The sequence below is a fragment of the Fragaria vesca genome, linkage group LG4, assembly GCF_000184155.1.
Source record: "Fragaria vesca subsp. vesca linkage group LG4, FraVesHawaii_1.0, whole genome shotgun sequence".
In the NCBI taxonomy this organism is placed as follows: domain Eukaryota; kingdom Viridiplantae; phylum Streptophyta; class Magnoliopsida; order Rosales; family Rosaceae; genus Fragaria; species Fragaria vesca.
Window position 1 is genome coordinate 4,909,692 of NC_020494.1, and position 21,987 is coordinate 4,931,678.

At 36.5% G+C, this 21,987-nt stretch overlaps 1 protein-coding gene, 1 non-coding gene and 1 pseudogene across 3 annotated transcripts in view; all 3 read left to right on the plus strand.

The window, feature by feature from the left end:
• Positions 1-8,978: 8,978 nt before the first annotated feature.
• On the plus strand, positions 8,979-14,147 carry LOC101310208. The gene is made up of 5 exons (XR_184435.1): positions 8,979-9,212; positions 10,526-10,585; positions 11,985-12,847; positions 12,967-13,089; positions 13,835-14,147. It is a non-coding gene; the product is annotated as an uncharacterized LOC101310208 (transcript).
• A 22-nt stretch (positions 14,148-14,169) lies between these two features.
• On the plus strand, positions 14,170-15,255 carry LOC101314847. Its single transcript, XM_004297890.1, has 2 exons — positions 14,170-14,778; positions 15,093-15,255. Exon 1 carries the CDS (start codon positions 14,170-14,172, stop codon positions 14,515-14,517), a length of 348 nt encoding a protein of 115 aa, XP_004297938.1. The 3' UTR covers positions 14,518-14,778; positions 15,093-15,255.
• A 41-nt stretch (positions 15,256-15,296) lies between these two features.
• LOC101315142 overlaps positions 15,297-21,987 on the plus strand; it is a 17,222-nt pseudogene continuing 10,531 nt past the window's right edge. Inside the window, exons 1-2 of the transcript XR_184567.1 lie at positions 15,297-15,341; positions 15,545-15,718. The product of XR_184567.1 is annotated as a GTPase Der-like (transcript). The remainder of the gene's footprint in view (positions 15,342-15,544; positions 15,719-21,987) is intronic.

Consider the following 21,987-nt stretch of genomic DNA (forward strand, 5'->3'; position numbering starts at 1 on the left):
GCCGACGAAAAAATTATTCAGCCGATGAAATATTACTTTCGTCGGCTAAAGTTGACTATAGCCGACGAAAATTTTAAATTAGCCGACGAAAAAAAATTCGTCGGCTAAAGTCCACTTTAGCCGACGAAAAAAAATTCGTCGGCCTGGTTTTTTTTATTTTCGTCGGCTAAAGCCTTTCTTCTGGTAGTGAATCATATAAGGAATTGCAAGAAGAAAGAGAAAAATTCAGAAAATTAAAAGAAAGAAGAGATAAGCTTCCTAGAAGTACCAAAAATTACTGGGATATTATTTTCCTATTACAAAGAAGAATATACGAATCAAGAGAAGAAATTGAAGTTCTTCAAGAAACTTTTGAACAAGACCAAGAACCTCTTGATATTTTAAGCATCGGTTAGATCCGTCTTAGCTGGTATCAGAGCCTGCTTGGCTCAAAAGCAGGTGAGAGTAAAAGACTTATGCCACAGAGTTGGCTTCTCTTGACTAACAAGAGAGAATCCAAACTTAAACATTATCAGTCTTTTTGTACTGCAAAATGAACTGATAAGTGGGAAGTGTGCTTTCATACAAGGCATATTCAAGAAAATCAGTACTCCATTGAATACGTTTGTAGCGTATTAAATACGCTCTACGACGAACATATTCATCTCCAAAGAGAGATCAGAGTAGAAGAGCTTGATCCATCAAGACCAAGCTTAATTGAATTCCTAGATCATTTATCTAGGGATAAGACATCTGATAAAGTTTCAGAACAACTCGAGAGATTTAATTGAGGAAATAAATTCAAAAATTGCCAGGCTTGAAGTCAAGCTAGATTACCTCAAAGAAAAGCAATATCTAATAAATATTGAAAGAAAGTTAGTTCGCACTAAGAATCTTGCAAACAATATTCATCAACAAGCAGTGGAACTAAGAGAAACTCAGGAAAACCTGAAAAAGCTTTTAGAAACTCTTATCTCCAGAATAGGATGAATCAAAGAGTTGATCTAAAAGTAAAAAAGGAAGATGTTAAAGCTATTGGCTTTCATCATCCTACAGAAAAACTTGCTGAAAACATGGAAGCAATAATCCATCAGCAGAATTATAGTATCGCTTATCTTCAAGAGATAAGTATTGACCTCAAAGTTCAATTTCGAGAGTTACATAACAAGATCTCAACTCTACAAAAGATTGTAGAAAAGATGAAGGAAGGAGAGAATTATGAAAGGATAAACGAAGAGGCTCTAGCTCAAAACGTGGCTAGTAAAATCATTATCCTAACTCCATCCTCACCAACGGGAGAAGGAAGGCTAAAGTTTAGTGAACCAAAACTTCTGGAATGGAAAGCAGCAAAAGCATCAAAATCTACAACTAAGAGAGATATGAAGATGCTGAGTAGAATCCTTAGTAAAAGGAACACAGTTCCGGTACAGTTAATAAATGCTCAAGAATTTGAGTATAATGAAATCGAATCTAGTGTGCTAGAAACATCTGCGCCTAGATTTAAATTTAACGAGATCTATAAGAAAGGATCTTTCATTATGGATTCTCACAGATTCAAGATTCTTGAATTAATTGTTCTAGCCACAGGTGGAGAAATAGATATCAGATTGATAACTCTAAAAGAAGTAAATGAAGCTTTCCAGAAAAAATATTCCTATATGCATATTGGAGCAGTCCAGGTAAGAATAAAACTCTTAACCAGAGATGGTATTGACTGTTCTGTTCTATGTGTCTTACAAGACGATAGAATAACAGATTTTAAGAAAAATCTGTTAGGAACGGTAGAAGCTTCCTTGTACAACCAAGTTGCATATTTCAACGTGTTCCCAAACTTCAATACACATCTCAGAGATGCTGCTCACTGTTTAAGATTGAGAATTAAGACATATGAGATTTCTATGAAAAAGGGAATGATGGAACTTGCGATAGATTATCGAATCTATTATAAGTTGATGAGCTCAAATGTAACTCTCAATACCAGATTTCTAAATAGTCCTGGGATTACTACATCTGTTCTCACCAACCTAAAAAATAATGCTCAACAAAAACATGTCACAAAATAGCATGAAGTAACATTCCCAAGAGAATGGAATCTGACCTCTCCGGTCAAACAGCTTGAAGTAACATTCCCAAGAGAATGGAATCTAACATGCTTCAATTTATGAAGACATGGGAGGAAAGATAAGCTTACAATTTCATCAGCATTCATTTGCTAATTATGAAGAAGCTAGTTCTTTTGGAACTAAATCAATCTTTCATGAAGAAACATTTGAGGAAGAAGATACCAAAAGACCTATGAAAATGCTTAGGGCAGAAGAGTTAGAAGGATTATATGCACAAGCAGAGACTTGTGAATCCATAAAAGAATTAGAGAAAATTATGATTGAAATTTCTCAAATTCAACTTGGAAAGAATAAGAGGAAGATTCTTTCTTATTAAGCTGCAAAAGAAGAACCGTCAGGTTCATCTTTTATGCAAACAGACGAAGAAAGGCAGGTCCCTCCTGATGGTGGTCATACCATAATACAGAACATTACAAACAATCCGACTAAGATCATTCGGGAAAAGAATATCATGCTCCCAAAAGGGCAGGCTCCTACAAGGAGTGGAGAACGAAGTTCTCAGAGATATATCCCTACCGAACCTAAATGGGAACTGTCAGTGTCCGAAAGAGGGGTTTATCTGGATTTAGACCAGGTAGGAGATAAAAGAAAGACAATAGATAACTGGGTAGCTAGTTTAAAGCTACCTTAGGCTCTAGTGTTATCAAAATTTGTCTATGAGGACGCTCATGCTTATTATGAGTCAACCTTAACTGGAATAGTCCATAAGTGGTATCAGTCTTTCAAAAGAAGTTGTCAATGGACTGATTAGGCAGGCAAGTTAGCTCAGACTAATAATCCTTTAGATTTTGCAGTGCCTATCTATGCACAATTTTGTGGAGATATAACTGGGCATAACGAGCAATCTAAAGAATGAGTAAAAGCAAATATTCATAAATTGAGTATTTGTAACATGACGTATTTTGAGGAATACACCAATGAGTTCCAAAACTACTTCTACACTATTGAAGATGTTGAGAATGATGATCTCATCAGAACATATTATAGAAAGTTGCCAGAACCCTGGAATGATGCAGTGGCACAGTCGTTAGAAGAAAACCCTTTTCAGTACTTTACTGTAGGAGAAATTGCAGAAAGAGTTAGGGATCTCCTAATAAAACAATGCACGGAAAACAGAAAATTCAAAACGGCCAAGAAGCAACTCAGAGGAGTTAAGAATATGTGTCCAAAAATATTGGATACTCCAACACAATGGGGATGTCATATTCCTACAGAAAGAAAGCACAGAAGAAAGTTATCTGGCACCAAGCATGATAAGATCGAAATTTGCTTCTAAAAAGAAATATAAGTTTAGCAAAAGGCTTGGATATAAGAAAGAACAATTTTCTCAAACTTCTCCTATAAAGAGATTTTTCAAACGAAAAAAGAAAACTAATTTTTCTTCTAGAGAAGTAAAGAAATGCATATGTTGGCTTTGCAAAGCAGAGGGACATTATGCAAATGAGTGTCCTAAAAAGGACAAAAGAACTTCTAAAGCTTTAATTGCTGAATACAATGAAGCAATAAAGTATACAAATCTAAAAGGCTTTGAAGTTGCATACTCTGATGAAGAGAATGAATCAATGTATTCTCTTGAGTACCTATCAGATAGTGAGACAGAAAGTGTTTCAGAAAACTCTGAAGAAGAAGAAGAAGAAGAAGAAGAAGAAGAAGATATAGGATATCATCCTATATTTTTATTACAAATACAAAACTGGAAGGAAGATAACTCTGATATTATCAGTACCTTTCATCCTAGTCCGGGAAACTTTAACTATGATTATTGCAAATGTGATGATAATAATACAATTCCCATGTACTGTTAAAGTACAGGAGAAACTTATCATCGAGAATGCTTTATTGCATAACTCAGAAGAAAAACCAAGGATAATGAAGCACATACCTTGGTAGAAGAGGAATATAATGTATTCCATAAAAAAGAAAATTAAAAGAACCTCGCAGTGGATATAAAAATGATGAAGTTTGTAACTTCATTAAGTCATAATAAGGAAATCAAGGAATCTCTTAATTCTCTTAATTCCATAAGTGCCAATCTAATACTGGGTCTAGCAAATGATAATCCTCTAGAGTCCATAACTGAAGAGAGAAGGGTCAACCCTTTTACAGATTTACTTGATGCTCCAAGAGAGCAGGCGCGAGTAATGCCAGTCCAGACAAGCATATATAGTAATTATATTACTATAGGACTGAAGTTTCCCAATTACAAGAAGTATCATCTACATGCATTTGTAGATACTGGTTCAGGGTACAATCTTGCTAAAAGATATGCAATCCCTGAAGAATATTATTGGGAAAAATCTCCAAGAACAGTTACTGGAGTTGCAATGGAAGAAAACAGAATAGTCATGGATACAATAGCTAGAAATGTAAAGGTTTCCTTAGGAGGAGGAAATTTTACCATCAAAATCATTTGGCAGTGTGAAGGTCAGACAGCTGATTTGTTGATAGGAAATGACTTTCTTCTTCAACAAACAGTAATTCAAACTCCAAAAATGGTTGGGTTTGAGAAAAATAGAAAATACTATTGGGAATCCCGATTAACAGACGCAGTACGCGTTACCAGTAAAGGATTTACATACCAATATCAGAAGTCACCAGCGAAGAGTGGTGATTATTATAAGCCAATTTTAAAGCCAATTTTGTTGCTACAAGAATAGCTTAAAGGGCATAGTGAGATATTGGTAAATGAAGCAACAAGTTCAGAAGACTCTGATTCAGAGGAAAATTCTGAATATCAAAACAATGAGAGTTCTGATGGAGAAGAAGAATACATCAGAGAGCATAACTTAAAGGTATATGCTAACAAGATAGAGCAAAAGAAAATACAAACTCTCGCAGAAATAGAAAATTTATTAAAACTAGTAATCAGTGAAGATCCTCAACTGTATTGGGAAAGTGACCCAATATATTGTCAGTTAAAAATGCATGATGCAAATGTTATTTGCCATGTTAAGGCCATCCCTCATTATAGGGAAGAAGATAGAAAAGAAATGGAGAATCAGATCCAAGAACTTCTAGAAAAAAAGTTAATCAGGCCTTCAAACAGTCCTCATCATGCTCCTGCCTTTTTGGTAAGAAATCATGCAGAACAATTAAGAGGAAAAGCCAGAATGGTGATTGATTACAGGGATGTAAGCAAAAAGACCGTTAAAGATGGTTATCAAATAGCTCAGGTGAGAGTTCTCATCAACATGCTTAAAGGAGTAAAAATCTTCTCTAAGTTTGATGCAAAATCAGGCTTTTGGCAAGTTAAAATGCATCCTGATTTCATTGCTCTGACAGCCTTTGGAACTCCTCAAGGGCATTATAAATGGTTAGTTATGCCATTTGGTCTTAAGCAAACCCCGTCTATTTTTCAAAGGAAAATGGATAATATCTTCAAACCTTATTCAGATTTTTGCATAGTTTATATAGATGACATTCTTGTCTTCTCTAGAACTATGAATGAACATCTAAAGCACCTTGAACAAGTGTGTAAACTTATTGTCCATAAAGGTATCATCCTTGGGCAAAAGAAGATTCACCTTATAAAAGGTGAAATTGATTTCCTTGGCATTCATGTTAAGGATAGAGAGATTCGTCTCCAAGAGCACATTGTTAAGAAAATCAGCCAATTCCCAAACAATATCCCAGATGCAAAATCTTTGCAAAGATTTTTAGGAGTTGTTAATTTTGCGAGAGACTTTATTCCTCAAGTCAGTGGTCTCACTGCACTTCTCTCTCTAAAAACAAGTTCTAAAAAGAAATGGTCTTTCACAGAAGATGACAGTAATACTATTAGAAAAATTAAAGAATTAACAAAAAACCTTTCTCCTTTACAGTTACCTGAAGAAGGAGATTTGATCATCTTGCAAACTGATGCAAATGATTATTACTGGGCAGGAGTCGTTTTAGCTATTGCTCCAGATACAATTCATGAAAAGATTTGTAAATTTCTGTTAGGAAAGTTTAATGTAGCAGAATTAAACTATTCCATTGGAGACAAGGAAGTCCTTGCCTTAATTAAAAGCATTAAGGGTGCTGAGGCATTTTTAGGAAACAAATTTGTAGTAAGAACTGATAACAAAAGAGTTAAAAATTTTAAAAACTACAAATTAACTGATGCTGCTGATAGAGGAAGAGTTCTGAGATGGCAAATGTTTTTAACTCAATATGAATATGATGTTGAAATGGTTGCAAGTAACAAAAACTATTGCCTGACGCTCTTATAAGAGAAATGGCGATGTTTAAAAGAGAGGGTCGCAATCCAAGAAGCCGGAAACCGGTATTAGAGGAGAAGAAGCTTTGGGAAAGATACAAGAGCGGTGATAAAACCGTAGGACCTCTCCATGACGGACCAGGTTATCAATACATTGTTTTTTATGAAGCTGCTGAGTCAAGCCAGCCTTCGGAAAGAATCAAGCCAAGACTAGATCAAGGATGGGATGAGTTTTCAGACCATTCTAAAAAAAATGCAGACCAGTCTGTTAATTCTGATGAAGAAAAACTCACACATGAGTACTTGTTGTGTCCGAAAGGAACAGCCTCAACTGATCGGTCTCAGGGTAAAAGACTGACTAGCCCGTCTCAAACGGCAGACAGTAAAGGCATATCAAGTCTGTTTATGGCTGCTGCTTTGCCAAAAAGCAGAAACGCCCCTTTCAGGGCAAATAAAATACATTTAGTTACTAGAAAGAAGGTCATTCATGATCAGCCTTTGAAGATCTTTCAAAAACCAGTTTTCAGAACAAAAAGGCTATTGGCCTTTCAGGGCAAATAAAATATATTTAGTTACTAGAAAGAAGGTCATTCATGATCAACCTTTGAAGATCTTTCAAAAATTAGTTTTCAGAACAAAAAGGCTATTGGCCTTTAAGCAGAAGATTATTATTGATAATATTTTGTATTCATTCTATGAAGAGAATGAAGCTCACTTGCTTCAAACACTTAAAGCTTTAACAGAAGAATTGTATGGATTCCATACAAAGGACACAGGTGTACAAGCAGAAAATCAAGCAGGAAATTCTAAGGCTGTTTACCTTGAAAATCCTGAAAGTGCTAAAATTCCAATGCTAGCACTAAAAGAATCTGAATAGTATAAGTTTCATAATCTCTTAGGAGAATGAAAAAATGTTCTTTCAAGAACATTATCAGTAGTTCCTGGCCCATATTATGGGAGATATTTGGTTGATGTTCAAGCAGAACATCCCCAAAAATACAAGTTGTGGCTTGTGGAAAATAGTTTTGTTCATAACCTTTGGACAAAAACTAATGAAGATTTAAACGGATTTCCAGATATAATATCTGAAGCTGTCAAAAACATTAGGCCTGATGGATGTATTTTGAGATTAAAATTCATCTCTACTCCTCCAGAATGGACGGTAGTAGATGGACAGACAAATTATATCTCTCCTTATTATTTTGTTAGGTTAATCCAAAGTCCAGTTCAAAAACCATCCGTTGCAGGTGGCAATGGTAGACCAAATCAAAGCATCCCATGGATGAAGGCTATGGCAATAGCTATTATCAAAGATGTGGTCTTAAGAGGCTATGATGCAAGTCTTTTGGCAAGTGGAGAAAAAATAATGGTCACTTGCTATAATCACCCTCCACCAGAGAACTGTGACTTTTTCACAGCTCTTATGAGGAAAGAAGTTGAATGCACTCTGTCTACCACCACATGGCTAGAAAAAGTCGAGAAGAATGAAAAGTATAAGAATTCTTTTGCTTTTGATTCTGATCTTGATAAAGAAGAAGATGACACTACAAGAGAATGGGAATATAGTGGTCTCAACTCTTCAATAGGATATGAAGAAGATCTAGAGGAATATCACAACATATAGTAAATATGTTGGAAAAATGAACGGTTGTCGACGCATCAAGACAAAACATCTTTTCTTTTAAAAGAAGTGGCTACCGACGCATGAAGACAGTCGACTTTACTTTTTCAAAAGTAAGTTATCAGGATAAGATTCCTCCTGTCCTCCACTTAGTATAGGTGTGTTTTATTTCTTGTTTGAGTTCTGCTCCTTATATAAGGAGCCTTAGACGTATAAGAGAAATCAGAAACTTGAGATAGAAGTTCTCTCAACCTTTCTCAAGAAGTAAGATAGTCAGAATATAGTTGTCTAGTATAGTGTGAGAATAATAGAGTGTTTATAGTGTGGTATGTTGCAATCATCTGGTGTGGAGTGCTGCTGTATATACAAGTAAGTGTTTATCTTGTAATCATGAGTAACTAAACAGCCTTTAGTTGTTTACCTGAGAGCGAGGCTTTGGGTTTTATATTTGTATTCATGTTTGAATAAATAAATTATGTGTTGTGCCCTATAATCAGTCACAAAATTATATCGATAATTGTATTCAAAGTTTTAAGAGTCTACATATATACTTTATATTCACATATTTTGCATGTCTGTATGCTTTGTTTATAAGTACTAAGGAAGTTTTATTGTACTAAGGCAGCAGTGATTCCGCCAAAAATAGTAACCAGAAAGACAAGGTGTCGTTAGGTGAAAAATTGGCATGTTGAAAGCTAGTCCTTAAGAAAAGAAAATCTTAGTCTTATTAAGTAAAGTAAAAGTAAAAGTAAAAAAAAATGTTAACTTTTACTGAATTGTATAAGTGAAATTATTGTGAAATTTTTCAGTAGAACTAAACTGTATAAGTGAAATTATTGTAGACTAAATTGCTAAATGAAATGTTGTCGGGTACTGAATTGTATTTCTCCCGCGAGCTAAAAACGTGCAGACCAGCCATGTTCTCATCTCACGTGGAGCACAACTTGAGCCAATTATGGCTTGACACATCACCATCAAATCAGCTCTCCTCTCTCTGTGGAGACCAGCCGAACCACACCCTTGAGCTATATATATTCCTTTGTGAGGAAGAGAGGAGGGGGACAGAGAGAGAAGACGGCCGCACACAGACTAAAGGTAAGGGCTAAGGGCTTTGCCCTTTCCCTTCACCTCAACTCCATTCATCTCATCCTCTTTTTCCCCTCAAGACCACCCAACCATCATTCACCCTCTTCTCAATCTCTCCCTCCTCCTCATCCATTTTCTTAGTTTATTTGATTTTCTTTGGGGCATTTTAAGGATTACTCACATCAAGCTTCAAGAAGTCATCAAGGTCTTAACCTCTACAAGATTGAAGACTTGGGGAATTGTAGGAGATGTAAATCAAGACTAGTTAGCTATTTGTGACTATTCTTGTTTTCTCTTACATTTCTCTACTCTTTTCTATTTCAATTTTATAATCTTGATGTCTATGATTATGGGTTGTGAGTACCTCTAGCTTAACTTTGATGTAATGAACATGTATGCTTGGCAATAAATGATGTATTTTCATATGGGTGCACTCTAATTACTATGTTTATTGATTCTTGATGCATGAATTTAGGGAATTGACCACTCTCTTTGTTATGTGTTAAGATTTGTGATATGTGATTCAATTGGTGGTTCTTTTGTTCACTAGCTTCTTGTAATTAGTGTGGTGTGTCAAGTAATTGTTTAATCGGGAATTAATGATTGCTTAAGTTTCTATTCTCTTATACTCTTCGCCTTTAGTTCTATTGTTGTGGCCCTAACACGGCATGATAATTGTGATTAGAGAGTTCATTCTTGCCTTGATCGGAAAAGTGGATACCAATTAAGAGAAATTAACTTAGTGGCCTTGACCGGCATTAGGTACGGAACTATGTAATCATGATATTCTAGGTTGTAACCATTGCATGCTTAAATCCTTAACTTTTAGGACTCTTCGCCTTTGGTTTATGTTTTAGTAGCCCTTGATAAGGTACTAGTCCATAATCTAGAGAGTTCATGTTTGCCTTAATCGGAAATGTGAATACCTTTGAGGAAGTTCGGCTTAGTGGCCTTGACCGGCATTAAGTACGGGATTTAGTACTTATGAAGATTTGGTACTCATGAAGATTTGTTTATTGGCTTGAAATTTGTTTGTTGCATTGAAATTGCTAGAGTGATCCCTAGCACCCAAATCCCTCTATTTTATTTACTTCATTTTATTTTTCATTGTCAATTTAGTTTTCATTATTTTTCACTCAAAATTCCAATCACAATTTCGAAATCTTGACTCATTATAAATAGTCATCATTAGGCATTAGTATTGATTAGGTTTTGATGCAAACCGAGGCCGAGCATTGCTAAGGCTTGGTGCCTTAGAGTATCATTTTTTTTTGTTTTTCTTTCTTTGTTTGCATTAGTGACTTATTACCGATTACCCAAGGATTGTGGTTACTTAGGGTACGACACTTGGGGTCCAAATACTTCCCTTTTCTTTAATGACCGTGCTACATTGTGCATTAGTTGCACATTCAAAAAACACCAAATTATCAAACGCTAAATTTTAATATTCACGTCAACTGTTTTTATTTTTGGGTTATTTTCACTATTAATTCTCATTAATCTTTTTAATTTGTGCAGCGAACAAACTCAGGAAAGTCGGTTGATGACTGTCAAGTTCCACGATCAAAATCTAAAAGAGTAAGCTTGTTCTCTCATTGTTTCTTTCTGTTTTTTTCTTTTAACTTTTTGATCAAAAATTACGAATCTCATTGCAGAACTTCAATTACATTGTTGACACTAAGGAAAAATGCTAATTTTAACATGACAACAATATTAATGAAGCTCCCGGCTAGGTTGAGATCCACACTGTATCCCTTAAGAAAAAAAAATGCCAATGATAAAATGGTTACTTTAGAAGTAACAAATGATAAAACTGTTAATAAATGTTCACTGCTGATAAAACAGTACACCCATTTAAAAGCCTTAAACCGTTGCCCATGAAAATAATAAAAATTATGATCTTTGCCACTGAAATCTCTTAAAGCGTTGCCCCTAAGAATAAAAATAATTACGAACTGCCACTAACGCCGTTACCCCATCCACGCCCCGTTACCCCATCTCTGAGTCTCCATCGATTCTCATTCACTTCTCAAATCATTCATTCTCTCCCTCAAAACTATCGAAACCGCTCCTCTCTCATTCTACGAAAACTCAATCTGCGAAATCAAGTTAGAAGCCGATTCTTAGGACGAAATCAAGTTTCGGAGCCGATTCTTTAACTCAGGTAAAATCTCGAACTACAGATCTAGGGTTTAGATAGATTTATGCTGATTTGTTTCGTATCTAGGGTTCATAGAGCAATTTAGGGCTTAGAAATCTGATCGGTGGGTTCATAAACTCCATGATCTCTTTTGCTCACCGATAAGAACCAGCGCCGGAGACGCCCTGCAACAGATGGATAACAAGTCGGGCCGCCGCCACCGTGCTGAAGAAACCTAGGTTTCGGTATAAGGCTATTCAAGCCAATGATCGGTGAAAATCTATCTGACTATTCGATTTTAAGTTCGGCGTTGTTAGTATTTATTCTTCATTGGATTTTGCTTTGGTTTTTGCTTCCTCTGATTTGTGTGTAAATATTAGATTCTAATGTTCGTTAGTCCTTTGCTTTTGTTCTGTTTAGTTTGGCATTATGAAGATAGCTATTGGTGTGTATTTTTTTTCGGATTCTACAGTTCATAGGTATGCATATGTGATGCAGGGACTTGAGTTGTATTAGTTACATGCATAGTTACATGCATAGTTACATAGATAGTTACATAGATAGTTACATGTAACTATCAAGTAACTATAACTATCCAATACTACTGAGACTTTCATTTTTTCGTTTGATTACTGTTCGTTATTCATTGTTTTTGTTCTGTTTAGTTTGGAATTATGAAGATAGCTATTGGTGTGTATTTTTGTTCGGATTCTACAGTTCATATGTATGCATTTGTGATGCAGGGATTTGAGTTGTATTAGTTGTTTTACATGTAACTATCCATGTAGTTATCAATCTCTAGTTTCTTAATGTTTATATGTTGTTTATTTGATGAAGGGAAATGCATAAGCGAAAAATGAACGCAATTAATGAAGAAGGAAAGAAGAGAAAGAGGACAGTTGATGAAGGAGAAAAAAAAAAGAGAAAGAGGACAGTGGATGAAGAGGATGATGGTGTACTGCTGTCCAAACTATTTCTGGGACAAGAAATAAGGAGAAAACAAGAGAAGAAAACTAAGATAGAGGAGCCAAAGAAGAAGAATGCGAAGAAGAAGACATCTGAAATGTAGGAGGAAGAAGAAGATGAGACAGAGAAGAAGAAATCAAATCAGTTCAGATCAACATGGCCTGAAATGGACAGTTTTAGAGATGTATTAGATGAAGAAGCACTTCATGAGCTGAGAAATGACTCGTTTGGTTTAATTTTTGAAGGATTTTATAAGCATGTCAACAAAAAGCATTTTGGGAAGTCGAACAAGCTCATTGAATAATCGCTGACACTTACAATGAAAAGCTTGATGCATTTGTGATCGGGGAAGGAAGATACAAAATCACAAGCAGAGATGTATCTGAGATTCTAGGACTTCCTAGAAAAGGTGGCTCTTTTGACACAATGCAAGTGGAAGAGAATGTAGCAAATACATTGTTTGGGACAAGCAAAAGAGTGACAAAATAGTGTGTGATAGATACTTTAAGAAAGCTGAAGGACCAGCAACCAACAAATGAAGAAGAAAGAAGAGAAAAAATTTGGTTAGGCTGGTGATTTTAGAAATTTGCATAAAGTTTCTATTTGCAATAGGGGAGGGAATGTATCAAACGAGCTGATAAATGCAATATAGGGGAATATAGAGAGCTATCGATGAGCTAAAGAGGTTGGAAGATTTTTGTCGGGTTGTTTAAGACAATGACTAAAATCAAAAGGTAAAGGGTCGAGCGGGTTGAACACAGTAGACTGTGCGCATTTAATTCTGGTATGTATTTGTGTTTGTAACTAGCTATATTTGGTAAATAACTGTTTTTTTATATTTTTTGTGTGCTAGTATTGGCTCTGTGAGAAGACAAACGTCACAAAGCCGATTGAAGGCACAGAGGATGAGGAACATAAGATGAGGAAATATGACCTCACAAAGCTAACAAAGAAAGTTGAATTCAAAACGTTGACAGTATGGGTTCTTATACAACTTAATCAATATATGGACATTTCATAGTAGTCAATCAATCTTTGCTTATATATACCTCTTTAATTCTGGTATTTATTATCTGCTAAAATATAGAAGTACGTCTAGCATATAGTACACTGTAGGCAGGTTAATGTAGTTACACAAGTGTAGCATGTATGTAACTACCTAAGTAACTATCAATCTGTAGTTACATTGATAGTTAAATTGATTGTTACATGGATAGTTACATTAATAGTTACCTTTTTGTGCATAGTTACATGGATAGTTACATGCATAGTTACATGGATAGTTACATAGGTAGTTACATGCATAGTTATATGTATAGTTGCATGGAAAATTGATAGTTACATGGATAGTTACATTGATAGTTACATGCATAGTCACATGCATAGTTACATGGAAAATTGATAGTTACATGAATAGTTACATTAATAGTTACATGCATAGTCACATGCATAGTTACATGAAAAATTGATAATTACATGAATAGTTACATTGATAGTTACATGCATAGTTACATGGATAGTTACATTGATAGTTAAATGTATAGTTACATGGAGAATTGTGATAGTTTTCAAAACAATACACCTCATATGTTTGACTTGATCAGTTTTTCAAGTGTCTTGGAACTATGTAACTGTCATTGTAACTGACAGCGTAACTATCCATATATCTGCTGTGTGTTTTGTAACTATATAATTAACAATTTTTTTTCTTTTTATTACAGCAACTATTCGCTGGAATCAAGTCTGATCCAGAAAAAACATATTGTGAATCTGAAGAAGAAGAAGAAGAAACATGGAAGGCAACAGAGGAAGGAGAAAGGCCACCGTCCTCTATAATATCCGATCAAAGCCAAGAAGGAAACCAAAAAGTAAAGGAGGTTGAAATGAGACGCTAACAGAGGAGAACGAAAGGATGCGCTGTCAAACTGAAAGCTTGAAAGAGGAAAAGAGAAACATGGAAGAAGAGTATGAATCAAGGCAGACAGAACTACATGAGAAGTTGGAAAATGCAGTACAGGATTTGATGGTTGAGAGGATAATTATCGATGAAACAAGGATGGAGAATGAAAAACTCAATGAAGAACTGAAGAAGCTGCAAGTTTTGGTGGCGGCATTAGCACCAAACTCTCAAGATGAGAGAGTTCTAGAAAGCAATGAAGATGATCAGGATCCTAAAGGAGGAGCAAACAAGGGAGGAAAAAACAATAAAGATCTGAAGGACAAGGAAGCTGATAAGGTAGCTGAAGAAGATGATGATAAGGAAGCGGCTAAGGATCCTGAAGGAACTGGCAAGGAAGATGAAGTAGCTGAGAAAATAGAGCAAACAAAAGAGAAGAAGGAGGAGACGGCAGAGAAAGATGCCAGTGCTGAAGATAAGAGTGAGGCAACAGAGAACATAGCTTAGCTTCCAATACAAAATTCAAAAGAATTAGATCTTCAACCATTAGAACAGGTTGAGAGAGAGAGCTAAAAAAGAATTCAAAGAACATAGCCGATGAGGATAAAGAGAAGGAGGAGGCAACATAGAAAGATGCAAGCGCTCATAAAAAAGAGATGAGTGAGCCTTAGATTCCAACCCAACATTCAGAAGACTTATATGTTGAAGAATTAGAACGGGTTGAGGAAGAGCTTAAAAAGAAGAAGAAAGCAGACGATGAAACAAAGGGTAATTCTCAAGAATTGAACTTGAAATAAATTGTTTAGAGTTTTCGAATCAGATCTTTGCACAAAAACATATACATGTATGATTTTAAAAATTCTTTTTGAGAATGAACATATATATGTATGATTTTAAAAAATCCTTCTTGAGAATGAATTGTGGTTCATGTTCAAATAATGTTTTTTATACTGTGAATGTTTTCAAAATCATAAGATGTAACTGTGCATGTAACTACAGGTAACTATGCATGTCTATGTAACTATTCATGCAACTGACATGAAGTGGATGGTAACTAACATTATTTATTTTCTACTATGCAGCTTACTGTGAGCAGCCACCAGAGTCACCACCAAGGAGGACGGTTGCGGAAGAAGCTCGTTGGTCGCCGAAAACACCGGTGACCCTTTGATTTGGGAATCTCTCCTTGGGTATCTTGGAATAGCTCATTGGTGACTAGAATAATAACCATTCCAGAGAAGAATTTCAATACTCCCTCTAGCCCTCAGATAATTGACCTTACGATGATGGAACGAGAACCTGCAAAATACCAGATGATCGTATCTCCACAGGTATGATATTGTGATTTTTTCTGCATTCTATGTAACTACACAGGTAACTGTCAACTTATAGTTACATGGATAGTTTCAGGGGTAATTTAACATATGGTTCTTTTCTCAACTGCTGCCTTTATGAATTACTGGTTTATTAGTGAAACTATTTAGAGTTATGTAACTCTCCATTTAACAAGTTATGTATGATTGTCTCTCCACAGGTAGCAGTTCATGTCATTAATCTAGATGAAGAGGAGAGTGATATCAAGATCGAGCTGACAGAGGAAGACTCTGGAAGGACAACATCATCCTTAGGGATGTATTCCTATGTGGCTCAGATCAAGAACAAGCAAAGAAGGCCAGCAAAAAGAGATGATATATACTGGTGGGGGGAGGTTAAAAACACCAGAGAGAAGAAGGCCAAAGAAATAGCAGAAGAAAAAAAGAAAAATCTTGAGCAGAAGAGGAAGAACAAGATAGGAGAAGGAGATTAACTGACCGAGTATGGAGATGTAATTCATACTATCGGTGATGATGAGATGGAACCGATGCCAATACAGATTGTGCCAACCACCGCGAGGCCAATACGGACTATGACTAAGAAGGCGGTCTGGACAACTTTCAAAGCATTCAAGTGCATGGATCCATTAACAAAGAAAAAATGGAAAACTTGCTAGGACAACTTAAATGACGGGTAAACTCAAACCACTTTGAAAATTCATTTTTGATATAAAGTTTTTCATATTGGATTTGGTTGTTTAAATGTCTAGGTGACTAGCATGTAGCACACTAGTAAGGCCTTGTGTTAATATAGTTACACAACTGTAGTATGCATGTAACTACCCAGGTAACTATTAATCGGTAGTTACATGCATAGTTACATACATTGATAGTTACATGTATAGTTACATGCATAGTTACATCCATAGTTACATACATGGATAGTTACATGCATAGTTACATAGATGTAACTAGCAATGTAACTACCCATGTAACTACTGAACAAAATGAAACTTGAAACAAACAAAGCAATGAAACTTGAAATAAACAAAGCACTTGGAAAAACAAAAAAAATGAGGTTTGCATTAATATTTGCAGCGTGCCGCTACACCGTGAAAATGAGATACACAGTTTCCACTATCATAATAAAAAACAACAGCTAAATAAATGAAACATCCAACAGCGAAATTGTAACTGTCAATGTAACTACTAAAAAGAACTTGAATCCATCAATGTAACTACTGAATCCATCAATGTAACTACTGAATCCATCAATGTAACTACTGTATCCATCAATGTAGCTGTCATATGTAACCAAAGGCTATATTGGAGCTTTACAACTCGTTTTGTTATGCCCATCGTATTTCCTACACTTGGAACACTTGATCTACCTTTTTACCTCACTCCTACTTCGGTACCTTCTTGTTTTTGGCCTTCCAGCAAGTCTTTTAGTCAAAGGAGGCTGCAATTGAAATGACGATCGAGCAAGATCAACAGGCATTGAAATGGAAGGGATTGGGTTAATGGTGTGAGAGTAGGTTTCTCGGAATTTATCCACCTTGAAAAACAAGCAGTTACGTGATCAGTTACATTAGTAGTTACATCATCAGTTACATTGAAAAACAAGTAGTTACTGGACATGTTAGTTAACAAAAGAAGGAAACAAGAATAGATATGGAGTAAAAAGAAACAGAATGAGTAAAAGAGTACCTTATAGTAAGGGCTGACATATAAGTAAGGAGAGACATCATGTTGCTAAATTGCAACAAGGGCATGTGAACAAAGAAAACCATGACATTTTCATTCCCCACACGAACAAACGAAATCCTCTCCCTAGTTCACCATAACCCTGTACTTTTGTCATTGAACTTCATAAACATATGTATCAGATCTCATAACTCGCCAATGTCGCCCCATCGCCAAGTTATTAATCAATTTCGTTTCCATGTTTAGACAAAAAACAGTGACCCATTCCTTTGACCCTTCCTTCCGCTCAGCAATTCTCTCCATAGACTTGGTTATAATACCTTCATTCAGATCATAAATAGGAAGACTCTTCAAATCCCCCACCCAATTGTTACAAGTCTCGGCCAAATTGTTGGTCATTTCACCAAACCTCTCCCCGTTAAAAAAAGCCGAACACCAGCTCTCTTTGGGAAGGTCATTTAGAAAATCTTCAACAATAGAACCCTCTTCCTCCTTCAATTTTGCAAGGTTTGGTCTCATACGAGTCCGGGGTGCGAGAATAAGCACAACACATGAACAAACAAGGAACAGATTTATGAAGGGGTGACTGACTTGGATACTTTTTGGAGAGATTGTCTACATAGTCGCTCACTCGCTCGTATTCCCGCGCCAATTCTCCTGGTAACAACTTGGTATAATTAACTGATTAAGACTCGGTATAACTACGAGTACATAGATTAGTGGATTTATTTTTGTCAAGTGGATAGTTTACTGACTGGTGCATGTTCAGGGTTGCATATACAGTCAATGTCTTGAAACCCATGAAGTATGTTCGTAACTTGATATAAGTGTAGCTCAAGAGTCACCACTGGCTTCCGATCATAAGTCTAACTAGGCCTAAATTGGTTAAGCTGATCCAGGGAAGCTAATTACTTCTTTCAGGAGGACTTACACGACGCAAGGACATCGATCAATTAACTTTTAAGGTGAGATGAAGGACTCGACTTGATTCAAATAGCTATGAATTGAAGAACTTAACCAGTTAGTTAGATGATTTTGTTTCTATGTCTGGGACTGTGTCTTGAATCTTTTATTGCAGGTCTAAACTAGGTTCATTTCCAATTAACAGATGATTTTATTAGTGACTCAAACAGTCAAATATGTCATCTTCTGGATGCCTCTTTATGCTAACAGATCGATTTCTGTATTAAACTATCTAGCAGTTAACTACATGGCAATGGAAGAACTTCATGCAGCTGCTTTAGCATACTACGAAAATGGCACTCAAGAGCTTCGGGATCTGGCATGGTCTTTCTTCCGATCTATGGACACGAACGGTGACGGTCATATCGATCAGCTGCTTGGAGTTCAATGACTTCCTCCAGCAAAGCGGCTACAACTGGATTATTAACAACCCTAACTTCTTCAAACTACTCGACCGCAATGGCGATGGTGGGTTGGATTTTGGAGAAGTCATCACTTTCTACTATATCATTAAAACGAGGTACATCCGATGCCAAGGGCACCACTGCGGCGTACACCTCTGCGGTTTGTATTTCACTTGTGTTGCTTGCTTTGATGGGGCTCATGAGCATCGTTCTACCTTTGATCTATGTGCTACCTGCTATCGCAATCGGAGTTACTATCACCACCAGCACCACACTTACTTCTTGGATAATCATGTACTGTTGCGCTCCAAACGAGGCCTCTCTCCCTATGCTCGACCGGATCTCAGCATGGTACCTAATTATATTACATTCTGTATCAAATTTATGCAGGATTAATCAATAATCTGCCTTCCATATATGTGTGATAGCTCGTCAAGTACATATATGATATATCCATTCAGCTCAAAACGCTCATATAATATCAAGTTGCTGATCTTCATCAAGTGTATAAGCAATAGTGTTAAAATGCAACCAGCAGGATTTGAGTACAGATATATGGATCCATATATAGAAATGACATTGAACTCTGAAAGTAGGTGAATGATCCCGGTATATTTGAGCATACATAATGTTGAAAATGCTCACTAAGAGAAGGTGCTTATCTCGAAGTAAAATCAACAAAGCATACTTTGATCTCAGCTTTACATTCAATTGAAGAACTACCATTTGAAACATCAAACTATAGAACAAAATCAGAGAGGAGAAGCAGGCTTTCTTATAAATGTAAGAACCTCTCATAAATAGAGTTTTCACCATGATATGTTTATATCACAATTCACAAACAAGCAATTCATAGCTGCATGTAAAGAGAGAAAGAGAGATTACCCAGAATATCTCTAGAAGCAATATCACAAGCTTTAACAATGTCACAACACAATTTAAGATCACTCAGTATTGAAAGAAAATCAGGACGTGGATTTAGTTTACTACATTGATTCTCTCTAATCATAGTAGTGATCCTAGCAATCTGATTTGAGTAATTGTTGGATCATGAATGTGCAGTTGTAATTAGCATTATTGCTTTCCTAGAATAGAGCTTGATTAGATGAGCTAGATTAGTTCCTCTTGTTTCTATATAATAGAAATGGTTGTATAGTGTTACTGATATCAATATAAGAACTATTACATCCATATTTTCTTATGGTATCAGAGTACCGATCTTAGTGACTCTAGAGACTCACCCATCTTTTACAAACACATCAAACACTCAAAACTAGACACTACCAAACCGGCATTATGGCCAACACACAAGGACACACTGTCCAAAGCCAAACAAACAGATATGACATGCCTACCTATCCTACCCCATTTCGACGCATAGTCACACCTACTTGCAATGCTACACATCATGATCCGTATTCAACATTATACTGGATTGTGGATAGTGGAGCAACATATCATGTATCACACTTCACTCCTACTCACAATAACATCAAGCATCACATGATTTTGTTGGTTTACCCAACAGAGGACAAGCTGCAATTTAGAGCATTGGATATATCAAATTGTCTCAAGAATTATCTATGGATGGTGCCTTGCATGTTCCTAAATTTCGAGTAAACTTGATATCTGTGAGTAAATTGACTCAAGCCTAGAAATACATTGTGATATTTTATCTGGATTTTTGTGTTGTGCATGACGTGGATACGAAGAGGACAATTGGTTTGGGCAAGCATTTTAACGAACTCTATTATCTCAGACCAAGCCAAAACCCTCATATAGCCCACCATGTCACTCGTACCTCAGACCTTTGGCACCAACGACTTGGGCACCCATCATCCTCACCCCTCCATTCTTTGTCCCAAAACATTCCTGAAATTATGGTTCATCCCCAACATGAATTTGATATTCATCCTTTAGCAAAACAATCTTGTTTATGTTTTCTATCAAGTTCAATAAAAATGGTTGTAGCCTTTGATTTGATTCATTGCGACATTTGGGGTCTACATAAAACTCGCACCCATTCTGGTGCTCGTTATTTTCATATCATAGTTGATGAATTTTCTTGTTTTACTTAGGTTAATCTCATGCGATTTAAGTCTGACACATAACCATTGATCAAATCTTTCTTCTCTTTGGTCAAAACTATATTCAATTGTGACATCAAAATTCTTCGTTCTAATAATAGAAGAGAATTTATATCACTACGTCCCTTCCTTGACAAACGTGGTACAATTTTTCAACACACTTACGTCTACACTCCTCAACAAAATGGAGTTGTTGAGCGCAAACATCAGCATCTTTAAATGTCGACCGTACTCTTCGGTTTCAAGCGAACTTAGCTTTAAAATTTTGGGGTGAAAGCATCCAAATCACTTGTTACCTCATAAATCGAATTCCTACACCTCTTCTTTCTCATAAAACTCCATACGAACGTTTTCATGGCACCTCACTCACTTGCTCTCATCTTCGAGTTTTCGATTGTCTTTGTTATGCCACCATTCTTAATCCTACCCGCACATCGTTGTATTTTTCTTGGGTATCCACTTGGATAAAAAGGTTATCGTGTTTATGATCTTGACAAAAAGAATTTTTTCACTTCACGTGATATTGTTTTCCATGAAAATACTATTCTTTTTACCGATTTCCCACAAGAAGACCAAGAAGATTCACGAGTTTTACCAGTCATTGAGCCTAGCCCAGCTCACTTGTTCTCTTCTCTTTCCCAGCCCACACCAACGGCCCACACTCCAACCCAAAATCAAAACTTACATTCTGAATCACCCCCACTCGACATAACCTGCTCAGCCCCAATTCCCGTCGCCACCTCAATCGCCAGTCACTACCACCGTCATCTCGGCCTTCCCAACCCGTCCTCACCTACCAATGCACCAGACGTGCGACATTGACGTCTGGTCCTCAGCCGGATTCCACGGCGCCTCCTCCGATCTCTCCAACATAACTCTTCCTCACCGGAAGCCAAGCCTCTATCACCGTCAATCCCAATATCACCGGCACTCCAATTTCAGACCATCAAGCTATATCTTCTCCATCAAAGCCTCTTTTGACCTCCCCCTCGGTGGTTTTAGGATGCTCCTCGTCTCCTCAGCCTCCTAGCCTGATTCAGAGGTAATGAAGTTTGGACCTTGTTATGTATTTGAGGAGAGCAGTGTGGAGTTTTCGTTTAGAGAAAATTACATAGTAGCACATGACCAAATTTAGAATAACAAAAACCCCACTTCCAATAATTTTCTAACAGATTACTACATGAGCCTCGGGCCCATGGTCCATGGCACCAGGCCTGATCCACAAACGCGTTTGCAAATGACCAAAAAACCGTAGCGTTTCTTTTAATTACATGGATGCCACTACGCATAAAGGATCTGAAATTCCTAATTTTGGTTCAGTAGCAAACACAGCGTCTCCTTCCTTCCGTCTCCTCTCACCGTGCCTAGGGTTTTCTCGCCTTCATCTTCTTCAACCTCTCTCTGCAATTCCTCTGGTAAGTGATGCTACTGCTCTTCTTTCTCTCTCTGCTACTGTTCTGGTTCAATTTCTTTTATCGCCTTCTCATCTCACTGAAATTCCCA